The sequence below is a fragment of the Notolepis coatsorum genome (genome assembly GCF_963971535.1).
Source record: "Notolepis coatsorum genome assembly, chromosome: 13".
Classification (NCBI taxonomy): Eukaryota; Metazoa; Chordata; class Actinopteri; order Aulopiformes; family Paralepididae; genus Notolepis; species Notolepis coatsorum.
Window position 1 is genome coordinate 32216888 of NC_140177.1, and position 25346 is coordinate 32242233.

Here is a 25346-nt window from a genome sequence, read left to right on the forward strand (position 1 = left end):
TTGTTTGAGCCGAATCTGGGTTTAACATGATTTGTGGATCTCCCTCTGGTGTTGTGATCGTGGTATTCACTGACCTTTGGGAAGTATTTTGACATGTACATGGGTAGTGTATCTTGTAGACCAGGCCCATTGCAAGTTGCTGTACTCTGTCGTCTACTCTAAGCCATCCTAGGTTGTCAAAGTGGGCAGGGGTGAGGTGGATTCTAGGAGTAAGGTCAAGCAGTAGTCTGACCAGTTTGTTTTGAGATGTTTGTAATTTAGTTTTTAGAGCCTTTGAGGTGCTTTGGTACCATGAGGTGCAAGCATAGTCGTAGTACCCTTGAATGAGTGCTCCTGCCAGAGTCTTCAGGGTATTCTTGTTTACCAGTGAGGAGATCCGGTACAAGAATCGAGTTTGTTTGTTGACTTTTTTTTATTACATTGGATGCCATTTTGTCACAGGAAAGATTTGCCTCTAGGATGGAACCCATGTAGGTAATTTCTTCTTACAGAAATTCTTCATTTCTTCATACAGAACCAAGCATGTCACTGTAATGTTTAAATGTGACCAATAAAAACAAAACTTGAAAACTTGTAGAGCATCTATAACTAACTTTGTATTCGCTATGCCCGATATTCTTTTTACCTTTTTTTTTTTTTTTTTTTTACTGTATGAAGCACAATCTCAGGGGGCTCATACAGAACCAAGCATGTCAATGTAATGTACATTATATGTGACAAATAAAAACAAAACTTGAAAACTTGTAGAGCATCTATAACTAACTTTGCATTCGCTATGCCCGACCAACTGAAGTGCATGCATGTGGGGGTGCTGCAGGGCTGAAGTGCTGCAGCAGGGCTGCTGACTGACTCTCCACTGGGAGGGAGACTCCATCAGCCGCCCCCTCCTGCCCAGTATGCTGCCCCCGCCGCTGAATCCGATGCATCTCAAAATACATTAGCCTCCATGTTGCACACACAAGGCTTGTCGAACCCCAGGGTAGCTATGAACAATTCGTCTGAAACGCGTTTCCTTTAACGGTGGATTTACACAGTTTCACCTCACACACTTTTTTTGGACGATTTGTACCGCGAATCCGAACAACAGGAACCGTGTTCATCACGCCGCGCTCGGGTCGTGTTTCACCGCTTGTTCCAGCAGCAGGCAGGGCGTGTGGAGGGACTGGAGCTTCACAGCTAACGTGCTAATCGAGCTAGCCTGGCTATATAGCTCACCATAGCTACATCTTCTTTTATCTCACACTTTTGTCTTTGGATGTCACCAACGAATGAAACTATCTGCGGGTGTTTATAGTGATAAATGACTGTCCCCAACTGGCCTCAGTTGTTCTCTGTAACGTAGCGTAGCTGGCTAACAGCAACATCTCACCTCGGACGTTAGCCCGTTAGCTTCTTGGCTAACCGTCCGCTCGCCCAACGAAGCAAAGCTCGCCGCGCCAGTAGGACACATTCGGGGCTAAACAAAAGGAATTTACCATCCGTCTAAATGGACCACACGTCCATAATAACCCAAGTCTCCAATCCCAAAGAGGAGGAAATTATATCATTTAATCAGGAAAAAGGTAAGGAAAAAGTCGGGAAAGGGAACCGCTAGCTGGATGTATACTTGATGCCACTGGTTGCCTCAGTGTGTGGGATTTGGGATGGTCGTAGTAGTGGGGCCTTCTTCAGAAATAGCCAGGTGACGTTAGACTGGATGTTGGTGAGAAAACACAATATGGATGTGTTTTTAACATTGCATTATGTTATTAAATCATCTAGCTAACTGGCCGCTTGCGTAACTATGGCTGAACTACCATTAAACGTAGCTGGTTTTAGTTGTTGTCACCCTGTAGACGTTTTAAGCTGAGTCCAAAACAAGGTAACGTTAGTACTATTATATTCACTGTCGGGTCTTCAGCGTTGCCAACTTGCCACATTCCAGTTACTGTTTGTGTAACTCTGCTAACGCTACATATTTACATGATGGCTGGACAGTTAGCCTGTACTACGGACAGACTGAGGTAGGCGGTTTGAGGATAAACCAAATCAGCCCAAAGAGATGAGCCAAATTCTTGAATAAAATCGCATTTGTGATAGGCTACATGTAGTTATTATTGTCTAGGTCTTGCCTTCTTGTCAACATGGGCTTTTTGTGTTCACTAAGTTTAAATGGCCTTAAACTACCATATTTTGTGAGGTGTACAGTGCAGTCTATAAGTCATTTTTGTTGTTTTGGCTCTACTATGTACATATTTGAAATGGATCAATGACTATATGGTTAAAGTGCAGCCTTTAACCTTTACATTCACATGTGAACTGCGTAGGAACTGTAGCCCTTTTCATACATAGTCCCCCCCTCCCCTCTATTACCTCAAGTAATAGTACATTCACTTTTATAAAGTTGTCATATTTAGTCTAATTTGGATGCAATTCCAATGGCAGTCGATGACCGCCTGAAGTCTGCGACCCTTAAGTGGTCATTCGTGAAACAGGTGCAATTTCGGTTACTCAATTCCATTGATTTCCCTAGTAGACAGGAAAAAGTCAGTGAAATTGGACCCATCTGTACTTTCACTTGTAGCAACAGGAATGTGATAATTAATTAATATTTTATTTGAACCCTCGGGAACTAGAAAAAAAGAACACTCAGAAGTCAACTACATACTGTGTTCGAGTGTTCTGGTGTAGAATTTGCTGTACGCCGAGGGGCATTGGTCCCCGTTTTATTAGCAGAAAATACTATTATTTAGTCTAAATTAGTTCACGAATGACCAATCAAATGTTTTCAGACTTAAGGCAGTCATTGATTGGAAAGAATTAGCAACCAAATATGATTTTAAGTTAATGTTAATTTGTACAAAACTACTAAAATGGGCGATGTATAAAGGGCTACGATTCCTACATGGAATACGACTTATACACTGTACTGTAAGCCTATATGGTAAATGGAAATATTGGTGTGCAATGCTACCTTTGAGTGATCACCAGGTAGGCCTAGTGTGAAGGTGATGCAGATTGACAACACTTTTTATTATTTTTGAGTTACAGTTTTTTTTTACTGTAAATAATGAAAAGCCTGTTTCACTGAACCACTCACAAGTGCTGAGTTGAATTGTCACATAGTTTTCTTTCTAGACCGAAGGAGCTTTGCGTCTGCACACTACACTGGAATCCTTCTGACGTACCTATATCACAGCTCCGTTTTCTTTTGCATTACTATGTGGTGTAATCTGCATTGGAGTTCAAACCTCTCCATCAAGTCCATGGCTTCTCATTTCATTCATCCTCCTCTAAGTTCTGACTTCAGTGACTGGGTTTCCAGGTCACCCGGGCCCAGGAGGTTGCAATCAATATCCAAGTCTCAAGCTACACATGACAGATCATTAGTAATGTGAGAACCCACCGGTCTTTTAACCCCGAACAATGCGTTGTCCTCTGAAGGAGAGCATTGGGATCCCTCCACATTAACTCCTATGGATTCTGTATGCTTTGTGGAACTACGTGGCTATCATGGAGGGAGAGTTTACTTTAGGATTTCGACTCGATACATGCATACTACATAACATACTATAGGCAAAATATTTGGCAAGGAGAATTGTACACACTACTGCTTTGAATCTGTTCCATTTAGTAAGTGATTGTGTAAACAATCCACACAGCGCATGTCAGTCTTGACAATTAAAATGAAAAAGTCATGAACTCCTCAGTCACTAGTTGCCTTTCTATATGATCTGTGGCATGCTTTTTTCCAGACTTGAGGATTTGTGTTTTGTTGTCATTTGCTTGTCCTTTTCCATCTGTTTCGTCATCTTCTCGTGATGTTCATCATATGTTTTGTTTCTGCACGTCAACGATAACCACAGCAGCCTATAACCTAACCTGTGATTTGAAAGGTGACTGAACAACGATGAGTGTTTTGTCAGTGAGTTAGGCCACACTGGTTACCTACTCAAGGCTTTGTGTGTACAACGTGCCTCCGTTCTTCCGCTGGCCCCAAGGACCTAGTCGTTCAAACCGAACACGGCCATTTACAGGCATGGGGTCACGACATGTGACGTCAGTCTGGTAGTGACCGGCCATCAATGTCACTCACTCCTTGAAGTGACCTGACAGATGGACCCTTCCTAATCATCAGAGAATTGGAAGGAGCTGAAATAGCTGGAGGTGGACTTGTGTTGGCTTGTGTTCGCTGGGAGTCACACAGGTCCAGTCCTTGGCTTGGAGGCTTCATGTGATTGCTTGTGATCAGGAAAAAAATCTGTTCACTTGGTATTAGGGGGGGGGGGGTTACCACAGTCAGGAGTTTATTTTGATACATAGCGAGGAAGTACCCGAATTCCTTAAATGTTGAAATACCCTGAACCTTGAATGAATAGTCAAAGTAAATGTCGTCTTTTCAAAGTTCTACTTAAAAGTAATAAAGTGTCCAGTATCAAAAGTAAAAGTACTGTTTCAACATCACGTCCACATAATGTTTCTGTAAGAAGTCTAGTTCCCCCTACGAAGCGTTTAGCCTATTAATGCTCGCCCTGGTGGTGGTGTCTGTAAGTTGGTGGTGTGGTGGGATCAACATTAAGTCAAGTCAAGTCAAGAGTTTTATTTGTCACGGCATACAAGTATACAATGAAATGCGGGTGGTCTTGCCCGCAACGATGTGCAATAACATATAATAGAATCCAATAGAACAACATTGTGCATAAACAAGTAACATATTAGGGCATATCAGTATATGTACATAAGTTATTTACAGAGCATGGAGGACATGCTAGGTCCTTTGGTAGTGTTTTTCTGTACATGCTAAATTATACAATCTCCGGTTGTACTATTTTTAAAGTGACCTTTCCTTAGTGGCCATAAGTGTGGGCGTGTGCAGCATGAGTGTGTGCTTGCTCATGTTAAAGTGGCTGCTAGTGTGTGAGCGTGTACAGTGTGTGTGTCGTGTGTGTGCTCATGTGTGCTTGTGTGTGGAGAGTTCAGTGTTCAAGGCTCTGATGGCCTGGGGGAAGAAGCTGAGCCGAAGTCTCTCTGTCCTAGTAGCTGGTGCTCGCAGGCGTCTGCCTGACCTCAGCAGCACGAACAGGCTGTTATTGGGGTGGTGTGGGTCTTTCATTATTCTGCAGGCTCTGGATTTGCACCTCTTGTTGTATAGAACCTGCAGGGGTGGTAGTGCAAATACCCGTGGTACGCTCGGCTGAGCGCACCACTCTCTGTAGGGCCTTCTTGTCCTGTGCCGTGCTGTTTCCATACCAGGCAGTGATGTTTCCAGTCAAGATGCTCTCTACAGCTCCGGAGTAGAAGGACTGGAGTATCTTCCCAGATACTCTGAACTTCCTTAACTGTCTCGGGTGGTAGAGGCATTGCTTCGCCTTTTTTACGACTGAGTCTATGTGTGTTGAGTGTTGTCCATGTCAGGTCCTCTGCGATGTGGACCCCCAGGTACTTAAAGCTGCCCACCCTGTCCACGGTAGCCCTGTTTAAAGGATATCAGGAATTTAGGAATTAGTCAGATTTTCAACCTTCATTTGTGGAATATCATGAAAAAGGGGCAGCTAGCATGGAAGGTGGTGGTTCTGGGACGCTGGAACTAACTGTTGAGCCTTCCCGAGGTGTGTGGGCCTAATTTGACGAAACACCAGTGAAGGGATCTGTCCACTTGATAACCCTGGTGATATGCTGGCTGGCTCACACTGCCTATCTATAGCACGTTGTGTTGTGGTGGCCATTGGGGGCCATGTGGTAATCGGAGTATGTAGTATTGGCATAGTCAATTCCTGGAGCTCACATTTGAACCATTTCCTCCTGCACCCACAGCCCTTACCCTAAACCGGGTTCGTATCCTATTCCCTACCCTACCCCCCCCCCCCCCCCCCCCCCTTACTCTAAACACACACACATATACACATAATATGACCTTTTATTTGACCACTATGTAGCCTAGATACTTGGCAAGGGGATTGGGTTTCTTCATTGAGCACTTGTCCTTATTGTTAGGGCACAAGTATCTTGTGTTTTATTATAAAAACTCGTTCTGTTGTGAGGAGGACATGTGATAATGGGACATGTTCTGTGTCTCGAGAGCTCAGCCGCATTGCTCTTCTTACGGGTGATGTCATAGAGAGGAGAGCAGACCTCTTGCGAACTGCAGACACTATTTCCTCAACAGTTTCTTCAACTTTCCCTGGAGTTGGGCTCTACTACAGTTGCAACTAGTTGAGGAAGTAGTGTCTGCAGTTCACTAATAGGCCTTTCACACCGGCCGGGCTCCGTGCCGGAGCCGGTTCCCGAGCGTAATCTCGAACCGGCCGGCGCGTTCACACCGGGAATAATTGGAGGGCTGCAACGATTAGTCGACATAATCGACGATGTCGATTATAAAAAAATTGTAGACGAGGAATTGTTGCATCGATTAGTAATTAAAAAAATAAAAATAAAATTATTATATATATTTTTTTTATTTATTTTTTTTGTACTACCTATCTTTGTGAAAGTGGCTTCTCAGCTCTGGTCCAGCCAGCTGAAGACTTCTTAGCTTAACATAACAGACCGACAGTAAGTTTGGGGGAACTAATGGGATAACTGGGGATGTTGTTTGGTCCTGACGAGTCTCAAAGCAACTCTGAGGTCATGCTCAATTTCCAATCTGTTCCTCTGCTCTGTCTTCAGCTGGACCAGAGCTGAGAAGCCACTTTCACAAAGATAGGTAGTGCAAAAAAAATATATATATATTTTTTTATTTTTATTTATTTTTTATAATTTTTTTTATATAATTGTTTTTCGATTAGTCGACCAATCGAAAAAATTATCGACAGATTAGTCGACTACCAAAATAGTCATTAGTTGCAGCCCTAGTTCGGAACATGACGGAGGCTTTAGTTCGGCCCTCTAAGAAAACACTGAGCACCGATTTTTCATGTTCCGAACCAATTATTCCCGGTGTGAACGCGCCGGCCGGTTTGAGATTACGTTCGGAAACCGGCTCCGGCCCGGCCGGTGTGAAAGGCCTATATGCAGGCCTGTACATTGCGACATATATGTCGCACGTGCGACACTGACGTCAGTCTGTGCGATGAATGAATTGACTTCAGTAGCACTGGTGCGATGGCCCGTGGAGCAAGCAAAAAAAAATAAAGTGTGACGGTAAATTGAATGGACCACAGCGCCACGCTATCCACTTGGTACTTGTAGTCTCGTGCGATTAAAAACAATGTCCCGTCTCGCGTAGAGTCCATAATCAAACACCAAATCCCATAATCCCTAGCGAACAATATCCCCGCGACTAAGTTGCGAGCTCAATGTACACTGACTGGGTGACTTCGACAAGATGAAGCGCTTTTTTAAGGTATTAAATCCAACAAAAGAAGTACAAGATCAAAACCCCAAACGAGCCCGAGAGGGACCACCGTTAATAGAAACGAGACAAAAGGAGAAGATTAACAAGATGTACAGATATAACGCAGAGTGGGAAAATGATTTTCCGTGGATATTTTTTAATGAGGAAGCACAGCTATTATTATTCTGTCACTGGTGCCGGGAGACTCCGGAAAAGATCCGATCAGAGAATCCCTTGACTCGCGGGTAACAATATCCTAAAAAGGGATAACATTAATAAACACAATACGTCCCATCGACACATTCTTGCCCGGGATGCCTTCAACGCTAAACAAACTCCTGAGCGCGGGCCGGCACTCTCTTGCACTCGCTGAGTAAACAGACGACCAGAGCGGATGATGCTGATCTCCGTGAGGTAAAGTTTAAGATGAATGTGGCATATTGCATCGCCAAGGAAGAAATGCTGTTCACTAAATTTAAGTCGCTAATTTTACTCTGTAAAAAGAACTCCATCGTATGGCTACTTAAATTCCCCTCCGGGATCAATAAAGTATTAATTATCTATCAATCAATCTATCTATCTATCTAATAACGAGACAATATGCAAATAAGGTAATAATAATAATAATTCATTTTATTTATAAAGCCCTTTTCATTCATGCAGAGTTCCTTGTACTTAGTTCTGATTAATGCAATAGTGTGTGTGTGTGTGTGTGTGTGTGTGTGTGTGTGTGTGTGTGTGTGTGTGGATCTGAAAAAGTGGCCAGCAGACATGATGCTGGAACTGTGACACGTGTGCAGTGTGCACACACACACACACACGCACGCACACGAATAATTATAATAATAATAATAATAATAATAATAATAATAATAATAATAATAATAATAATAATAATAATAATAATAATAATAATAATAATAATACATTTATTTATTTGGTTCCACAAATATGTACAGGTGTTTGTATGCATTATATCTATTTGTTATGTTGGTTTCTAGGTGTTTCTAGGTTGGTTTCTAGCTTTCCCTGTAATCTGAGTCCACACCAGCGCTGCCTGGTCTCGGACTGCTTCATATCGGTTATATGGTTATGTCCTTGTTCTTTTTGTTTTACATTATGGGCAAATAAAGAAAGAATTTGTCTAAAAGCATTTCTTGTTAAAGTTTGGATTTTGTGTGCCCTGTATGCAAGATTCATGTCCCTTGCCAGTCACATACCTATTTAAGTAATGAACTGCACTACTTGTGGTTGTTTTTAGAGATTTTAGAGACGTTTTATACTCGTGCTACAAGATTTTGGCCTGTGCTACAAAACTATCAACCTCTGTAGCACCAGTGCTATGTGCAAAAAAAGTTAACGTACAGCCCTGCTATATGAGGTCTGCTCTCCTCTCGGTGATGTCACCTGGAAGATTTTATCGAGGTGCCTGCCTATGCGGCCGAGTCCTCGAGACACGGAATGCGTTGGTGAGTTACATGTCCGATTATCACGTAGGATTAAGGTTGAAACGGGCAGAGTGGGCCTTAAATTAAGGGTTGAAGTTGTTGTATGCCACTGTGGAGCTAAGTTAATAATATACTCATTATCACTAGGGCTGACCTTCGAAGCTTTTTTTGGCAATCGAAGCTTCGGGGCCGAGCTTCGATTTTAATTCGAAGCTTCGAGGAAAAAAAAAATATTTTTTATCTTTTTATTTTTTTTATTTTGTATCTTATGTTGTGGGACTTGTACAGCACTTTCATAAACTTTGTTGTTTTTAAATGTGCTCTATAAATAAAGTGGGTTGGATTAATTAATTAAGTAGCCCCTTTCGTGACTGAGCCAACAAGGTTTCACTCGGCTGTGTGATTTAATTCAAGGTGGATCGCTGTTGTCGTTTGAACAACTTCAGATTTCATGGGAACTACCAATCCCCCAAATCAAGAATGTTTAAGATGAATGAAGTAAGATTTTGATTATTTGAAATATGGCCTGTGTAAACTAAACTATGCACAGAATTATGTCAGTCTACAGGTCCGGATTCTACATGGTCCGGCAATGTAGACCTTGTAGACTCCACTACAGACCAATTATCAGTGAATGTTCATGCATTTTTAAGAAGGGCAACTTCCACAAAAAAACTAAGAACTCACCAAAACATCTCAGTAGCACCTTATCTAAATTTTATTTCCTATTTTGTTTATTCATCCCAGTATCTTTCTTTCTTATGTGTGGAATTCTACAAGGCATGTAGGCAGGGACCGAAACTAAAGCCCGCCGCCCGCCAGGGGCGGTCTGTTTTTACCTTTGGCGCATGACACTTAGAGGGCTGCCCGCCGTGTGGCGTGTAGACGTGTAGTTCATAAGCAGGCCCCTAAAAATATTTGTATGCAAACGGTAAAAATCAATTACGCGCACGCTGTGCGAATACAGATTATAGCCTCTCTCGTCTTTTTTTTCCTCCGCTGCGAGATCGTTAAAAAACTACAAGTCCCACATTGCACTCAAGCCAACGGTCCAATCACAGTAGAGTGAAGTGACTGGTTTCATGGGAAATAAAGCAAATGACCAATCGGAAGCTCTCATTTTTCTTGTTTACTTCCTGAAACTCCGCGATCAGGGCTCTCGTTTTCCGAGACACCAATTTATTATAGTCTCTCTTACCAATAGCAATAGATTTTAGAACACCTAGATTTATCGATAGCAATAGTAATATAACGTTAATGCAACAAAACGAATGCCTTGCTTTGTTAATCATAACGTTGATGCAGTAGCGTATGTCGGTGTGTTGGCTGTAACGGACATGACAATAACATAACGTGTACACATTAAAATTGCGATAATCTATTCTAACATTTTCAAATCGATGCAGTTGAATTTCCCCCTTAGGATCGATGCATTGTTACACCCCTACACCAAAGTCACTGGCCCACTGTGTATCTGTGTGTATAATAACTTGGCTAGCGTTATCAACAGCAGAGGTGGGCAATGGGTCCAGCTGCAGCACCGGAGTGCAAGCGATGTGATGTAATTGGCAGACTCGACTGTCAATCAATGGTCTACCTGACACGCAAACTCAAACAATGTTTCTGTACTGGAGGTGTGATTGATTGATTGATTGAAAACTTTATTAACAGATTGCAGAATGGGTACAATACAGTACAGCTCAATACACACAATTGTTAAGGGGATGCAGACCAGAGAAAGACTTTCGTCTTGTTTACATCAGGGTCCCCCATTTCAATTAATCAGGAAAGTGTACAGTAGGAAAGTGTACAGTATTTCAATAGGCAACCCTGAAAGGATTATTTTTCTAGAAGAGCAACACAGCCAAAACAGACAGTGGAGCTGTTTGCAGATAGCAAGCATTTTGACTTATTGCGTGGTGGCGATGTCTCGCAGATAATACAACTACAAGTATGATTATATAATATATATTTTATTTAAAAAAAAATTGTATATATAAAATATATATTGGCAGGTAAGAAATATGCTTGGCGGGTAGACTCTTCCCATCTACCCGCCACTGGCCGGTGAGTCAAAAAGTTAATTTCGCTCCCTGCATGTAGGTGTATATGTATTTGAGGATGATATCCTTCAAACAGGCAATAGTGATGATATAATTTGGGCAGTGCTGAGCTGGGTTACTTTCCTCCAGTGTATTTGTGCACACACACACACACACACACACACCACACACCACACACCACACACCACACACCACACACCACACACCACACACACATTTACATTTAGTCATTTAGCTGACGCTTTTATCCAAAGCGACTTACAAGTTCTGTACGACAAGACAGCAAGAAGGGTACAACTCTATCAGCTGAGTAACAATGTTTATCAAAGTGTTGCGTGTTACAGTGTAGGTTAGTTTATTAGGAAAAGTGCATGACAGTAAGGTTAGTCACGGTTAGATTTTTATTTTATTTTTTTTAATCATTTCAGATAATGGTTGAAGAAGTGAGTCTTTAGTCGACGGCGAAAGATTGGACGGGATTCGGCTGTCCTAACTGGGATGGGTAGTTCTCACACACGCACACGCACACACACACACACACATACACACACAAATCGAAGTAAAAAAAAATTGAAAAAAAAAATGTTTTTTTAACTTCGATTTTTTTTTAATGTTCGAAGCTTGTGCCATCGAACGAAGCTTCGAAGTATTTAAGACAGCCCTAATTATCACCATACATAATGCTTATATTGAAACACGTCGTTGACATTAGGGCCATTCTTTCAACCTAAAAGTGCACTTTCTTCAACCTCGAACCTAAATTCCTTAGCGACCCGTGTTGCCAAAGTAAACAAATCAGCGCGCACATTCGAGACACGCATATGAAACGAGTCATACGGAACAAATAACGTATAGGAGGCTGAAATTAGACCAATGTGACTCACAAACTCACGACAGTAGTACACAACTACACATACAGATGCACAAAATGTATTCTGTATTAATTAAGTGATAATCAAAACCCAGCTTAAGCCGTTAAACCCCTGTAGTGAATCGCGAAGCCAATACGCACACACACACAGTCGAACTGGAAAGCTTTACCAAACATATACTCCCGGCATTCATAACTCGTACGTTCATCTTCCATACGCTTAACCATAACATAACTTACTTACCGGTACCCAAACAACGTGTCCCCAAATCCATTTCAAAACGTTAGGAAAACGCTACGTTTCCCGATTCCTCAATCATCCAATGTCTGGAAGTGGACCCATGGTCCATCCATTCGATCTTAATAAACGGACGGCCATCGGTCCATAACCGCATTCTATAGAAGAATAAGTCTTTATTTGTCGTGCAGATTAACACATGCGAGATGGGCGACCGACAGGAACACGTGAGTTGCGTCACCTGCTCAGCTCAGCTCAGGTTTAGTGTGAGAGAGGGAAAGACAGACTGCCCTCTGCTGGCGCGTGCTGTGCACTATAACCAATGCCGTCCCTGTTATAACTCCGTGTCAGTGTAATAGAAGGAAACGCATCTGTGATTTGGCGCACAGTCTGTGACGTCACAGTATTGAAAATCATACCGATTTCGAAATACCCTGGTATACCGTCATACCGCCCAAGCCTAGTTGGCATTCAAATTCTAAATCAACATTCAAATTTGTAATAAAAAAATAAATAAAAAAATGATGTGTCTATTCATTCTGTTTAAACGAATGGGGGGTTTTCTTCACAGTTGCAGATAAAGATTAGGCTACACTAATATTATAGTATTAAAACTGATTCAGACTAATTTAATCAGATTAGTCACTTTATTCAAATTCAGGATTTAGTTTGAGGATATTTATAAATGTTTCTTTTTTTAAATTAAAAACGAAGGTTCAAACGTCTGTTAGAAAACCCCTGACGAAGTTTGAATCCCAAAAACAGACTTCGAGGACAGCCCTATCGTGTAGTGTACCACACATGCACACACACAGTTTGAATGAAGCTTGTTGGAGTTAGTGACTGCATTACCTCTTAAACTGCAACGTCCCTCATATGGGAAGTTTTTAGGATTCTTTGCAACCGGCACTTTGGTGACCCCTAGTGGCTCGGGTGTGCATATTTTGTAATACAATATATATATCGAATTGAAGGCTTATTTGTTGCCTGTCGATAGCGACAAAATCCGTTCAGCGGTTCTCGAGTTACATGCCGGTATTTGAGGCTTGTGCAAAGTACACGGTATTGCGCAAAATACCACTCCCGACTCAGGCTGCAGTAGCTCCGTCAATCTAGATCCGACCTCGAAAATGATTGTGGATCGTTGTAACCAATGAGTGTGGCTTTCCAATGATACCCCACATGGGGAACTAAATAAAAAACACTAAGAAACACAAACAGGAAGAGCAAAACAGCCGAATGAATTGAAGTCTATGAGAAAACTGAGTTTTTCTTTGTACACAGTTTACCAAAATCACTCCTATTTATCACTCATTCCCGAATGGATCTGTATGAAATTTGGATATGTACTACATAAGGCTTCAGGCTATTAGTGGTGTCACGATACTGGAATTTCGACTTCGATACGATACCTTGAAAAGTATCGATATTCGATATCATTTTCGATACCAAAATAATTTTTCTTTTAAATAAATAAATATATATATATATATTTTTTAACATTTTGCTTTTTTTGCTGGTTGATTCTCCTCAGCTTCTCTCTGGTACTATAAGAGAAGATAAATATAACACTTTTAAAACCCTTTGTTTATCTTTAGATCAGACATTTAAAAATAACAATGATCTAATCTAAATCAAACCCGGCCCCCTCTTAGAAACAAAAACCCGTTTAACCTAGCCATCTATAAAACATCATGCTAAAACTGAAACAAACTCCCCCAAAGAAAGAAATATATAGCAAACATGACTCGGAGAGAGAGAGAGAGATTTATTAACGTTACATTTTCAACAAGATTGCTGCTCATGAAGTAATTATAAAGGTGGCCAGCTAGCTAGCATAAGCTAACGGAGGAACGACTAGCTAACGTTAGCTAATAGCTGTATCGTTGGCACTGCTCTGTAACAACGCTTGCAAATGGGCATCGTGGCATCTTTAGCTTTTCCTTCGTCGTTTACTTCAAACCCGAAGTACTTCCAAACAGCACTTCAGCTGTTTTCTTTATCCACAAGCACAAGTTGCGGAGGCTCTGCACTTGCCATATTCGGAGCTAAAATCTTTGTTGACAAACTGTGAGGGGGAGGGCTGCAGCAGCGTATGTCTGTTGGTCTCTGAGGGGGAGGAGGAGGAGGGGCAAGCGTGCTCTGCAACAGCGTGTGTCTGTCTGTCAACAACTTGCGGTAGAACACTGCAAGCAAGCCAGCTGGTATCGATACCGCAGAAAGTATTGATATTGCGGGAAATGAGTATCGAAACCGTTTTAAATATTCAGAATCGATATGATACGACAGGCTATGGCTCTGTCTGGATTAAGCCATACCACCTTCTGGGGAAATACTACCTCTGGACTACTAACTACTACAGAAAAACTTGATTAACAAGTTTTTTTTACAACTCAAGTTCAGACCTATGTAACTCTATTACTTTAGCACTAAAAGTGATATTTTTTTGGAATCAGAAACTTCAGAATGTCATCTTTCAAAAGATACCAGGCTCATGCATGTGCTATAAATATAAAGTATGTTGTTTTGGTTTGCAAAAAAAGTATGCAGCCCTCAAGTTCAAATAAAAAAATTGCCACTTTTCTGCCCGCTTGTTAACACTTTGAGTGCCACGGGTCCGGTGCCCCGGAACCCTGTTGCGTGCCAACACCCACTTCAATGATAGAGCTCTCATTAGGGATGGGTACCGAATTCTGTACTTTTGAGGCACCGAACCGAAACACGTCGGTACTACCGAGTATCGAATCAAGTGAGAAACCGAAAAAAAATCTTTTATTATTTATTTTTTTACTTTCTTTAATTTTTTTTAACTTTTTTCTTTTCATGTCAACGTTCACACGCACAATATATGCTTACCTAGGATTTGACTTGATTCAACAACAAAGCAGTCGGAGCAATGACAAGCCGAAAACTGTCGAAATTGTAGTTATTTGAAGTTTGGATTTTCTTTTACGACTGAGGTAGGTAAATTTAATTTCTTGAGACTAAAGTACCGAAAAAAGGTACCGTTGGGTACCGGTATCGATTCACAGGTACCGGTACCGGTACCGGTTCAAATGTGAAAGGTACCCATCCCTAGCTCTCATATCTTAAATTATGGCTATGTGTATAATATGGCCATCGCTTATCAATGACTTGTTTGCAGTCAACATTGTCGAAACTGATTGTTTTTTAATCGGTTCATTTCCGTTTTATACCATTTTGAAAAACGCTAGTTTCTTGAAAGTTTCAGAAAATTTCAGAAGATTCTGTGATAATCGCCCTTTACTGGAATATACTGGAATACACAAAAAACGTTGTAATTTTTCGGTCTATTTATGAATAGTTTTCAAATAAACGCTAGATTATCGATAGTATGTACACACTTATGCACGGCTTGCACGCTATAGAAGCGGGCTGAAAAATCGATTATCCATTTCCTGATCAGCACACACACACACGCACACACACACATAGGGCCCACGTTGATATATCTGTGAAAAAAGCTCTGATTATCCTAAGACTGGTAAAATAGATTCCTTACCTCGGATCAGATGTTCTCCAAAAAGATTATTCCAATTCCTGATCGCCATTCCAAATATCGATCGCGTTTATTGATCCAACACTGGGTACTGGAAACACACATTATCCGCTGTTCTGCGGCTCGGCAATGACTTCGATCGTCTCGGGTTACTTGTCTGACAAGTAAAATGTGGAAGCAGGACTTTTTTTTCTCCATGCGTTTCATTCAATCCAATCCAAAGGGGTGCAGTACCATCCGGAGAGACGATAGGGGGCGGTATTTTCCCAATGGAGCTCAGAGAGTTCCAGTGGTAACGTGAGGCTAGATTGATGAAATATGAATGGAAATCGCTAATAAATAACTGTCTGGCACTGAACGGTTGGCATGAACTAACGAGAAGGTTGGCCTTAACACATTCCCTGCCATTGGTTATACCCATCAATATACCTAGTCTGCCACCACTGTAAGCCTATGGAGATGTTTACCTTCTTTGCAGGGCTATAACTTTTTAAATTGTATTGCTAAATTGACATTACTATGGCCCATTCAACATCGATTATCTATCGTTCAGGATGTAGGAACGTTATACTTTTTCATTCATACATTCATACAAAAATACCTTCTAGAATATAAGTGTTTTTATCGTTTTCTGCAGTAATTCCTAGAACGTGAGTTATAGGCCTAAACGCATAGATTATCGATTGCCGTTTGGCGTTTATTCCCTAGACGCTATATAAAAAAATTCAACTGTATATGATCGTATACGTTATGCTTCATCATGCGTGGAGGAAAGGGGGGGGGGTCGTTTATAATTCCCCGATCATCAGTAACGGCTTTATGTAGTATGGGTGAATAGCTGCCGCGGTATTGATGTTTTCCTTACCGCACACATTTGCAAAATATTTCCTACCGCCACGGTTATTACCGCACGCACACAAAAAATTAAAGAAAAAAGTTTGAATGCATTTTTTTTTTTTAGTAGTAGTCTACTCTTTATAGCATATAGCCTGCCTCTAGTCTAAATGTCTATCTTTAGAGGATGACTTTGCAGCATGAATATTGTTTGGGATTCGGCAAGCACGCATTAGTTATTGAAAGTGAAACACGGATTCGAAGTTTCCCCTCTGGTCGTGCGCAGTTCACTCGGTGTCGCGGGCAGGGGTGGTTACCCCTAACCCCCCCGACCCTTTCTTATTATTATTATTACTATAAAGTTACTACTTTATAATAAAGGCATTCGTTTTGTGGCATTGACATTATATAGTTATACGTTCAATAACATCAGCGTATTTACCGGACCATAGCAAGGGCAAGCAATACTCAATTCATATCTCAGTTCCTTTCTTTGCTCAGAGCGTGCTGAGTTGTCCCATTCTGCGGTCTGTTAATAAAGTTTTCAATCAGACAAGTGTATAGAACGATAAAGTTTTCAATCAGACAAGTGTATAGAACGAAGGGCTTTTATTATAACATTTGTTGCAGACAGTAAAATCATTATGTCTCGTTTAGTACTCCTTAGGAGCGATGGTAGTCCACTCCGGCGGAGAGTTAAAGCTAACGTTATTAGCCGTGTTGTGATGAGCTGGAAGTAAAAACCTAATACGCGCTTGCCGATTGGTGGTAACACACTGCATGACGCTACAACGTGTGACGCGTCTCTCTTCTGACCAATCAGTGGTCTGCAATGTTTCACGTGACTTTTCTGGTACCCAATAGGGTCGCTTGGAACCTCGATAGAGGAGTAGGGTATATCTGCAGAGCCGCAAGCCCAACGAGAGGAGGGTAATTTATTATTATTATTATTATAAAAAACAGCGGTGACGCGGTATTCAGCCTACTCTGCGGTGGCCGTGATGTAACAGCGATACCGCGGTAATGCGGTAATCGCGGCAGCTCTATGGGTGATATATTGATCAGATGGTTTGCAGTGAAATGAATAAACAATTGGGCTGAATATCACCGATGTTGCTTTGTTTGTGTCTGACCCCTTTCCCTCTTCCAGCCTGCCTTCCAATGAGTCATACAGAATTCTTCCCTCAGGGCCAAGTCAAACATTACCATGATTACAAGAATTGTATGTATGTCTGCACAGTCCTTACCTACCATTTGTGTCTGACATTTAGCAGACCGCCAGGCTTTTAAAGCGAGGGACATAGTTACAGACTATTAGGGTAGACTGTGACAAATATATCGGTCAGCAATGGCATATTATCAGCCGATCTCCATTTCAGCCAATATATTGTTAATGGCAAAAGAAAATTCCAAAAAGCACAGACTAGAATGTGTGCCGGCCGCAGGCAATATCATATGAACCTGTTTTTGTTTTTAAGATCAGCTGTGATCGGTCACGTAATCACTACTACTGTCAGGCAATGGCCTGATGGCATAATTCCTATATAATAATAATAATAATAATAATAATAATAATAATAATAATAATAATAATAATAATAATAATAATAATAATAATAATAATAATAATAATAATATAATAATAATAATAATAATAATAATAATAATAATAATAATAATAATAATAATAATAATAATAATAATAATAATAATAATAATAGTATAAGTATAATAGTCGGCTCACAAATATTCTACCATGTTGATCTTTCCTGTTTTAACAGGTAGGCTAGCGTTGCTTGAAAAGGCTCCAGATTGTGGGGCAGGAGTTGACCCTTAATTCACCTCTGCTGGCCGTCTTCCAGCAGGTATCTGCCTTTCACACTTTTGCATTTGGAATTGCAAAAAGTTGTATTGTATAAAACCTAGGCTGCTTGAGGTGAGGCCTAGTCCCAAGCAAGGTCTTGTGAATGATTGATTCAAGCTGGATTCATCTGGAACAATTGAAACCCTTGAGCATTTTTATTGAGGAGAGATACCAACTTGCTTAACTGAAAATGCCACAAGAAAGCACACCAAGGAAGCTTACTGGGAAGAAGAAATCTGAGCAAAGTAGGGCTGTCTTAAATGCTTCGAAGCTTCGAACGTTCGATTCGATGGCACAAGCTTCGAACATTAAAAAAAAATCGAAGTAAAAAAAAAAACGTTAATTTTTTTTTCATTTTTTTTTCATTTTTTTTTTTTTTTTTTACTTCGATGTGTGTGTGTGTGTGTGTGTGTGTGTGTGTGTGTGTGTGTGTGTGTGTGTGTGTGTGTGTGTGTGTGTGTGTGTGTGTGTGTGTGTGTGTGTGTGTGTGTGTGTGTGTGTGTGTGTGTGTGTGTGTGTGTGTGTGTGTGTGTGTGTGTGTGTGTGTGTGTGTGTGTGTGTGTGTGTGTGTGTGTGTGTGTGTGTGTGTGTGTGTGTGTGTGTGTGTGTGTGTGTGTGTGTGTGTGTGTGTGTGTGTGAACTACCCATCCCAGTTAGGACAGCCGAATCCCGTCCAATCTTTCGCCGTCGACTAAAGACTCACTTCTTCAACCATTATCTGAAATGATAAAAAAAAAAAAAAAATCTAACCGTGACTAACCTTACTGTCATGCACTTGTCCTAATAAACTAACCTACACTGTAACACGCAACACTTTGATGAACATTGTTACTCAGCTGATAGAGTTGTACCCTTCTTGCTGTCTTGTCGTACAGAACTTGTAAGTCGCTTTGGATAAAAGCGTCAGCTAAATGACAAAATGTAAGTGTGTGTGTGTGTGTGTGTGCGCGTAGGTGTGTGTGTGCGCGCACCTTGTAGAATTCCACACATAAGAAAGAAAGATACTGGGATGAATAAACAAAATAGGAAATAAAATGTAGAAATGCATGCAATACATAAATAAATATGAATCTCCATATATGAAATATAACATTTAGATAAGGTGCTACTGAGATGTTTTGGTGAGTTCTTTGTTTTTTTGTGGAAGTTGCCCTTCTTAAAAATGCATGAACATTCACTGATAATTGGTCTGTAGTGGAGTCTACAAGGTCTACATTGCCGGACCATGTAGAATCCGGACCTTGTAGACTGACATAATTCTGTGCATAGTTTAGTCTACACAGGCCATATTTCAAATAATCAAAATCTTACTTCATTCATCTTAAACATTCTTGATTTGGGGGATTGGTAGTTCCCATGAAATCTGAAGTTGTTCAAACGACAACAGCGATCCACCTTGAATTAAATCACACAGCCGAGTGAAACCTTGTTGGATGCGTCGGTCACGAAAGGGGCTACTTAATTAATTAATCCAACCCACTTTATTTATAGAGCACATTTAAAAACAACAACGTTTACGAAAGTGCTGTACAAGTCCCACAACATAAGATATAAAAAAATAAAAAATAAAAAATTTATTTATTTTTTATTTTTTTTTAAGCTTCGAATTAAAATCGAAGCTCGGCCCCGAAGCTTCGATTGCCAAAAAAAGCTTCGAAGGTCAGCCCTAGAGCAAAGGTGGCAAGTTTTTGCAGCTGAGGACCAAACCATCCCCAAAGAGAGCACGCTCTGACGTAGAAACCATCCCCAAAGAGAGCACGCTCTGACGTAGAAACATCCCCAAAGAGAGCACACTCTGACGTAGAAACATCCCCAAAGAGAGCACACTCTGACGTAGACTAGAAATTTAGAGCCATATGTAGAGCCAGTTTTTATTATTTTCCAAATTCCATTTTATTTTTTCCCAAATTCTGTTTTTTCCGTTTTAATATTTCAGAATTCTGTATTTTGCTTTTTATGCTCATTTTGCCACCAGAAATAGTGTCTAATAAGTGGGAATGAATAAATGTCCACAATTGAATAAGATATAACAGTCCATTTAATGTTTTTAAGTGCTGCAACTCAGAAATACAGTTAAATTTTACACAATATTTTTCAAATAATATTGTGACAAAATAAAAATGCACACAAAATAAAAATACACATTTCAAGTGTAAACAATAGATACAGCTACTACTGACATTATTAGTGATGCACCGATGTGAAAATTGTGGCCGATACCGATAACCGATATTAATATTGCTGTTCTGGCTGATACCGATATTTACCGATGTCGATATCTCTGTATAGAAAACACTTTTTTATGATAATCAAATAAAGAGCTATTTTCCAAAACGCATAATTTTTTTACTTTTGTAACTTATTTTCAAAAATGACTGATATTTTGAAACTATTTAAGGCCAAAACATGTAAAAAGAAAAAAGAAACATAATTTTTTTTTTAAATATCAGCCCTATCTTGATATCGGACCGATACCGATGTGTAAAAAAACGGCCATATCGGCCGATATTATATCGGCGGCCGATATATCGTGCATCACTAGACATTATCACAATGACAATGTCAGTAGCCTAGCTATATCTATTATATTGTGATGAAATATAGTAATGCATAATTTAGGCACCTTTAGTTTATTTCGTTTATAAAGGACAGTGTGTACTGACAATCATTTGCATTAAACAAATGGATGGGTGCACCAGATTTAGCTAGAAGCTATCATTTCCATCTATAGTCCTATGTACTGTAACATTATAGCTATTTAATCACAATAGTCTGCGGTACGTTGACAGAATGAGCAAAACACCTTATCGCCGGAGGCATAAAAGTCATTAGGATACTGCTCTGCTCTGAATTTAGGGCTTATTGCGGAATTTCTTAGCTTCTTGACGATGTTAACACCGAAGCAGTGAGACGGCAAACGCTTGGACACTGCTGTGTTGTGTGTAACACGCAGCGGTCCCCGCCTCCCCGGTCATGTTTGTTTTGCAACAAACGTTCCACCCAAAAACGGAATTTCAGTCCAGATTAGGCCAAATTCTGCAATATTCCACGTTTTGAAGTTGATTCCATTTTTATTGGTCAATTCCGTGATTCCGTCCGCGATTTTGTGAACGCGGATTTCATATGGCTCTACTAGAAACCACCCCCAAAGAGGGCACGCTCCAGGGTTAGAAAAAAAATTAAATAAATCTGGGCTTTTTTTGCCCCCCCTTAACCCTTTATCTGCCAGGGATTATTCTGATCTTAATCCACTGTCTGCCAGTACTGTAAATCTATGGAGATGTTCCCCTTCTTTGCAGGGCTATAACTTTTTTAATTGTATTGCTAAATTGACATTACTATGGCCCATTCAACGTCAAGTATCTATCGTTTAGGATGTAGCAACGTTCTACTTTTTCATTCACATATTCATACTAAAATACGGTCTAAAGTATAAATATGTTTTTATCGTTTTCTGCAGCATTCTGCAGAACGTGATTTATAGCCATAAATACATATATTACATCATCAAATGTAGTTTGATACCGATTGACGTCAGATTAAAATGTTCAATTGTACAAGGTCCTAAACGTCATGCCTCATCATCTGCTGGTGACCGGAGGGGGGGGGGGGGGGGGGGGGGGGGGTTATAAGTCCGTGGCCGACGTTAAATCATTTATGTAGTATGGGCGATACATAGATCACAGCAGTTTATATGGATCATAATAAGAAAACACGCTGAAACTTACCGCAGCTTCCTCTGACCGTTGGGTGGTCAGCGTGGAGCAGAAAGTTCGCTATTATGGGATGTTGATATATGCGATCCATTTCCAGGTTGTATAATAATATATACGTCCAAATCATGTTGTTTATCGAGTTATTGGCAACGGATCGCTATCCAGTGTGTCGAGTTCGAGTCGCGAGTGGCCGGACCGAATATGGATGAGCACCACTTCCTGCCGCTCATTTCCTGTTTGGGCGATCTTGAACCGTTGGAGAGTTGAGAGGAGATCAACAGGAGATCTCAAGTCTCCGTGGGTGAAATATGATTGACATGACAGATTTTTGAAATATTGATCTCAAAGACGCCTTACGGCGTCATTGGCAGATTACGCATGGCGGAGAATGACGTGGTAACACGTCATTGGCGAATAAATGGTTAATTGATTTTCGGGGGCTTTTTTTGTATTTCGGGGGCACATATTTATCATATTTTTATGATAAATTAACATAAACTTTTTTTTACAGTCTTCGTCCCCATGTTTGATAACGTAATGTTAATGTCTCCATATATAGGGCTCTACGCTAACCTTTTTCCCAAGGAGCACATGTGCTCCTAAATAAAATTTAAATAAATAAAATCTAAATAAAAATTTAGGAGCACACAAAGAAATTTAGGAGCACAGTGAAAATTGTTCAAGTAACACAAGTGTTTATTAACAAACGATTTAATTTATTTAGTGTGCCTGTGCATACTAAGGGATAAACATCTGTGCAAATAGCACATACCACCAAAATCACAAATTGGCCCATGCCTAGACGCAAAGGATATCGGTTGTCAAGCTGCGTTTGTATGTTGTAGTCTTGTCACGATACCAACATTTTGACTTTGATACAGATAGGAAAGGCAATGGAATATATTTTTAGATGACAGAATATGGAAAATTCTTTATACAATTATTTAATTCATTATAATTGAAACGCTATTGAATAATAGTTCATTAATAGTTAATACAATTATTCTGTTACAGCTACAACTGAGCTATAATTTATACATATATACTGTCCATCAATGTCTTCCTTTTGAATGAAATAGTTTCAGTAGAGAGATGTAGAGGGAGAGAGAGCGAGACACACACACAGATAGACACAGATATTCTCAGCCCCCCCGGGCCCTTTCCTCTGAGCGTTCCCAGTGATGGCTTACTATGTGTGTATGTGCGTGTGCAAACGGGAACGGGACACGCATCTGTGCAATAGCACACACCCGTCACACCACCAAAGTCACTGGCTGGCCCACAGACAGTGTGCGTGTATGTGCGTGTGCTAACTTCGCTAACGTTATCAGCCTCAGTAACATTAGCTGCCTCGCCGGATTCCGCTTTCTCCTCGTCTCTCTTTTGCTCAAAATAAAAATTAATGGCTTCATGGCTGGCTGAATCTTTAGCGTTGTCTGATTCTGAATGTATAACTTGGTGACTTTCTGTTCCAGCGTGTACTGTGTTTATCGTTTCATTTCTCTCATGAAACCAGCCGCATCACCGCAGGAAACTCTACTGTGATTGGACGTTTATGCGCCTTGTGGAATGTGGGACTTGTAGTTTCTGAACTATTAACAGCGGAGCTTGTAATCTTCACTCGCACACTGCGAGTAAATGATTTTTCCGGTTCGCACACACACATAGAGCTGCCGCGGTATTGATTTTTCCCTTACCGCACAAATTTGCTAAATATTTCCTACCACCGCGATAACCGGAAAAAAAAAAGAAAAAAAAGTTTGAAAGCATGTTTATTTTTAATTTTTTTTAGTCTACTCTTTATAGCATATAGCCTGCCTCTAGTCTAATGGCGCTTTTCCACTGCATAGTACCTACTCGACTCGACCCGCTTTAGGTACCTGGTACTTCGTTCCTTTTCCACTGCAGGTACTACTCTGTTTGTCTCCGTGTGGGGACGCAGGCGGGCCGCTTGTGTACAGCATGAAAGCTCCGTGAGCATAGCTATGTCCGAGGGCTTGCAGCAAGCCAGAGTTTAACACAGTTTCAATCAATCAATCAATCAATCAATAACAACATTAACCAGACTCTTGTTGTGTCTATTCTGCTAAAGCTAACGTTACCTCTCATTGTGTCTATTCTACAAGCTTTAACGTTACCTCTCGTGTCTATCTGCTGACGTTAGCGTTAGCATTAGGCTAACAACAACAACAAGCGTAACACATCAGCGATCTTTTTGTGACACTAAACTCTCCGCTCGGTGGTAAATTGGGTTAATGTCAGTTTTGTTTCATCAATAAATGAGGCAGAATACCAAGTAAATCCATCCCTTTTTGTTTATTGCACTTGATTGGTCCTGCTGCAAACAAATCCTGAATGAAATGAATCCTTAGCGAGGCGGCAGTAAAGATGGTGGCTTTCTGCTTTTGTGCAGGACGCTCCAACGTGTGACGCGTCTCTCTTCTGACCAATCAGTGGTCTGCAGTGTTTCACGTGACTTTTCTGGTACCACTTCTACCCAATAGGGTCGCTTGGAACCTCAACAGAGCAGGGTACTTTATTATTATTATAAAAAACAGCGGTGATGCGGAAAAAGAAATCTCAATTTGGTCAGTATTGTCATTTGGACAAGCAAAGCCATTACTTTAAGTTGCAGGCAAGAAAGACAAGTCTGTCCACTGTCTCTGGTTTTAAAACTGCCCTGTTGCAGGTCAAAATAAATAAATAAATAAAAAATTATTTTCGATATCGATTATTAACACTTTGGCTGCCTAAGGTTAAATTCATGATATACCATAGATTGCCAGCGCTATTTGTCTATGGAGAAAGTCCCCTTCTTTGCAGGGCTATAACTTTTTAAATTCTATTGCTACATTGCCATTATTAGGGCCCATTCAAAGTCCTATATGTATTGTTCATTGTGTAGCAACGTTAAACTTTTTCATTCACATATTCATAGTAAAGTATGGTCTAATGTATAAGTATGTTTTCATCTCTTTCTGCAGCTTTCTCCAGAACGTGATATAATAGCCCCAAATGCATTATATTGATGATGAAATACAGTTTGATGGCAATCAGCGCGATATAAAAAATTCCAACTAGACGTACTTCTAGAAGTTACTACACGTCATCTGATGTTGACCGGATGGGCGAGGGGGCGTTTATAATTCCGTGGGCAGCGTTATACCAATCATCTAATGTGGGTCAAATGTTGATAATAGCAGTTAGTATCGAAGACGGTAACGTTACACGCTGAAACTCACCCCAGTCTCCGCGCGCCGTTGGGCGATCATCGTAGAGTAGAAATCTTATCATTATGGGATATATTTTTACCCGGTCCATCTCCAGCTTGTATAATGGTATATACGTCCAAATCATGTTGTTTATCGAGTTATTGCCAATCGATCACGTGTAGCGTGACGAGCCAGAGTCCCATGACCTATAGCGAGCGCCCGGAAGTACTACGGACGTCTAGGACAACCTCTATGCAACATCCTGTTT

The 25346-nt window shown here is 40.6% G+C and overlaps 1 protein-coding gene across 2 annotated transcripts in view; it reads left to right on the plus strand.

Moving 5' to 3' along the window:
• The first annotated feature begins 938 nt into the window (after nt 1–938).
• LOC311238784 (CTD small phosphatase-like protein) overlaps nt 939–25346 on the plus strand; it is an 89769-nt gene continuing 65361 nt past the window's right edge. For both annotated transcript variants that reach the window (XM_084326977.1, XM_084326978.1), the window contains exon 1: nt 939–1562. In XM_084326977.1, coding sequence (XP_084183103.1) covers nt 1487–1562 — 76 coding nt within the window. In that variant the 5' untranslated portion in view covers nt 939–1486. The remainder of the gene's footprint in view (nt 1563–25346) is intronic.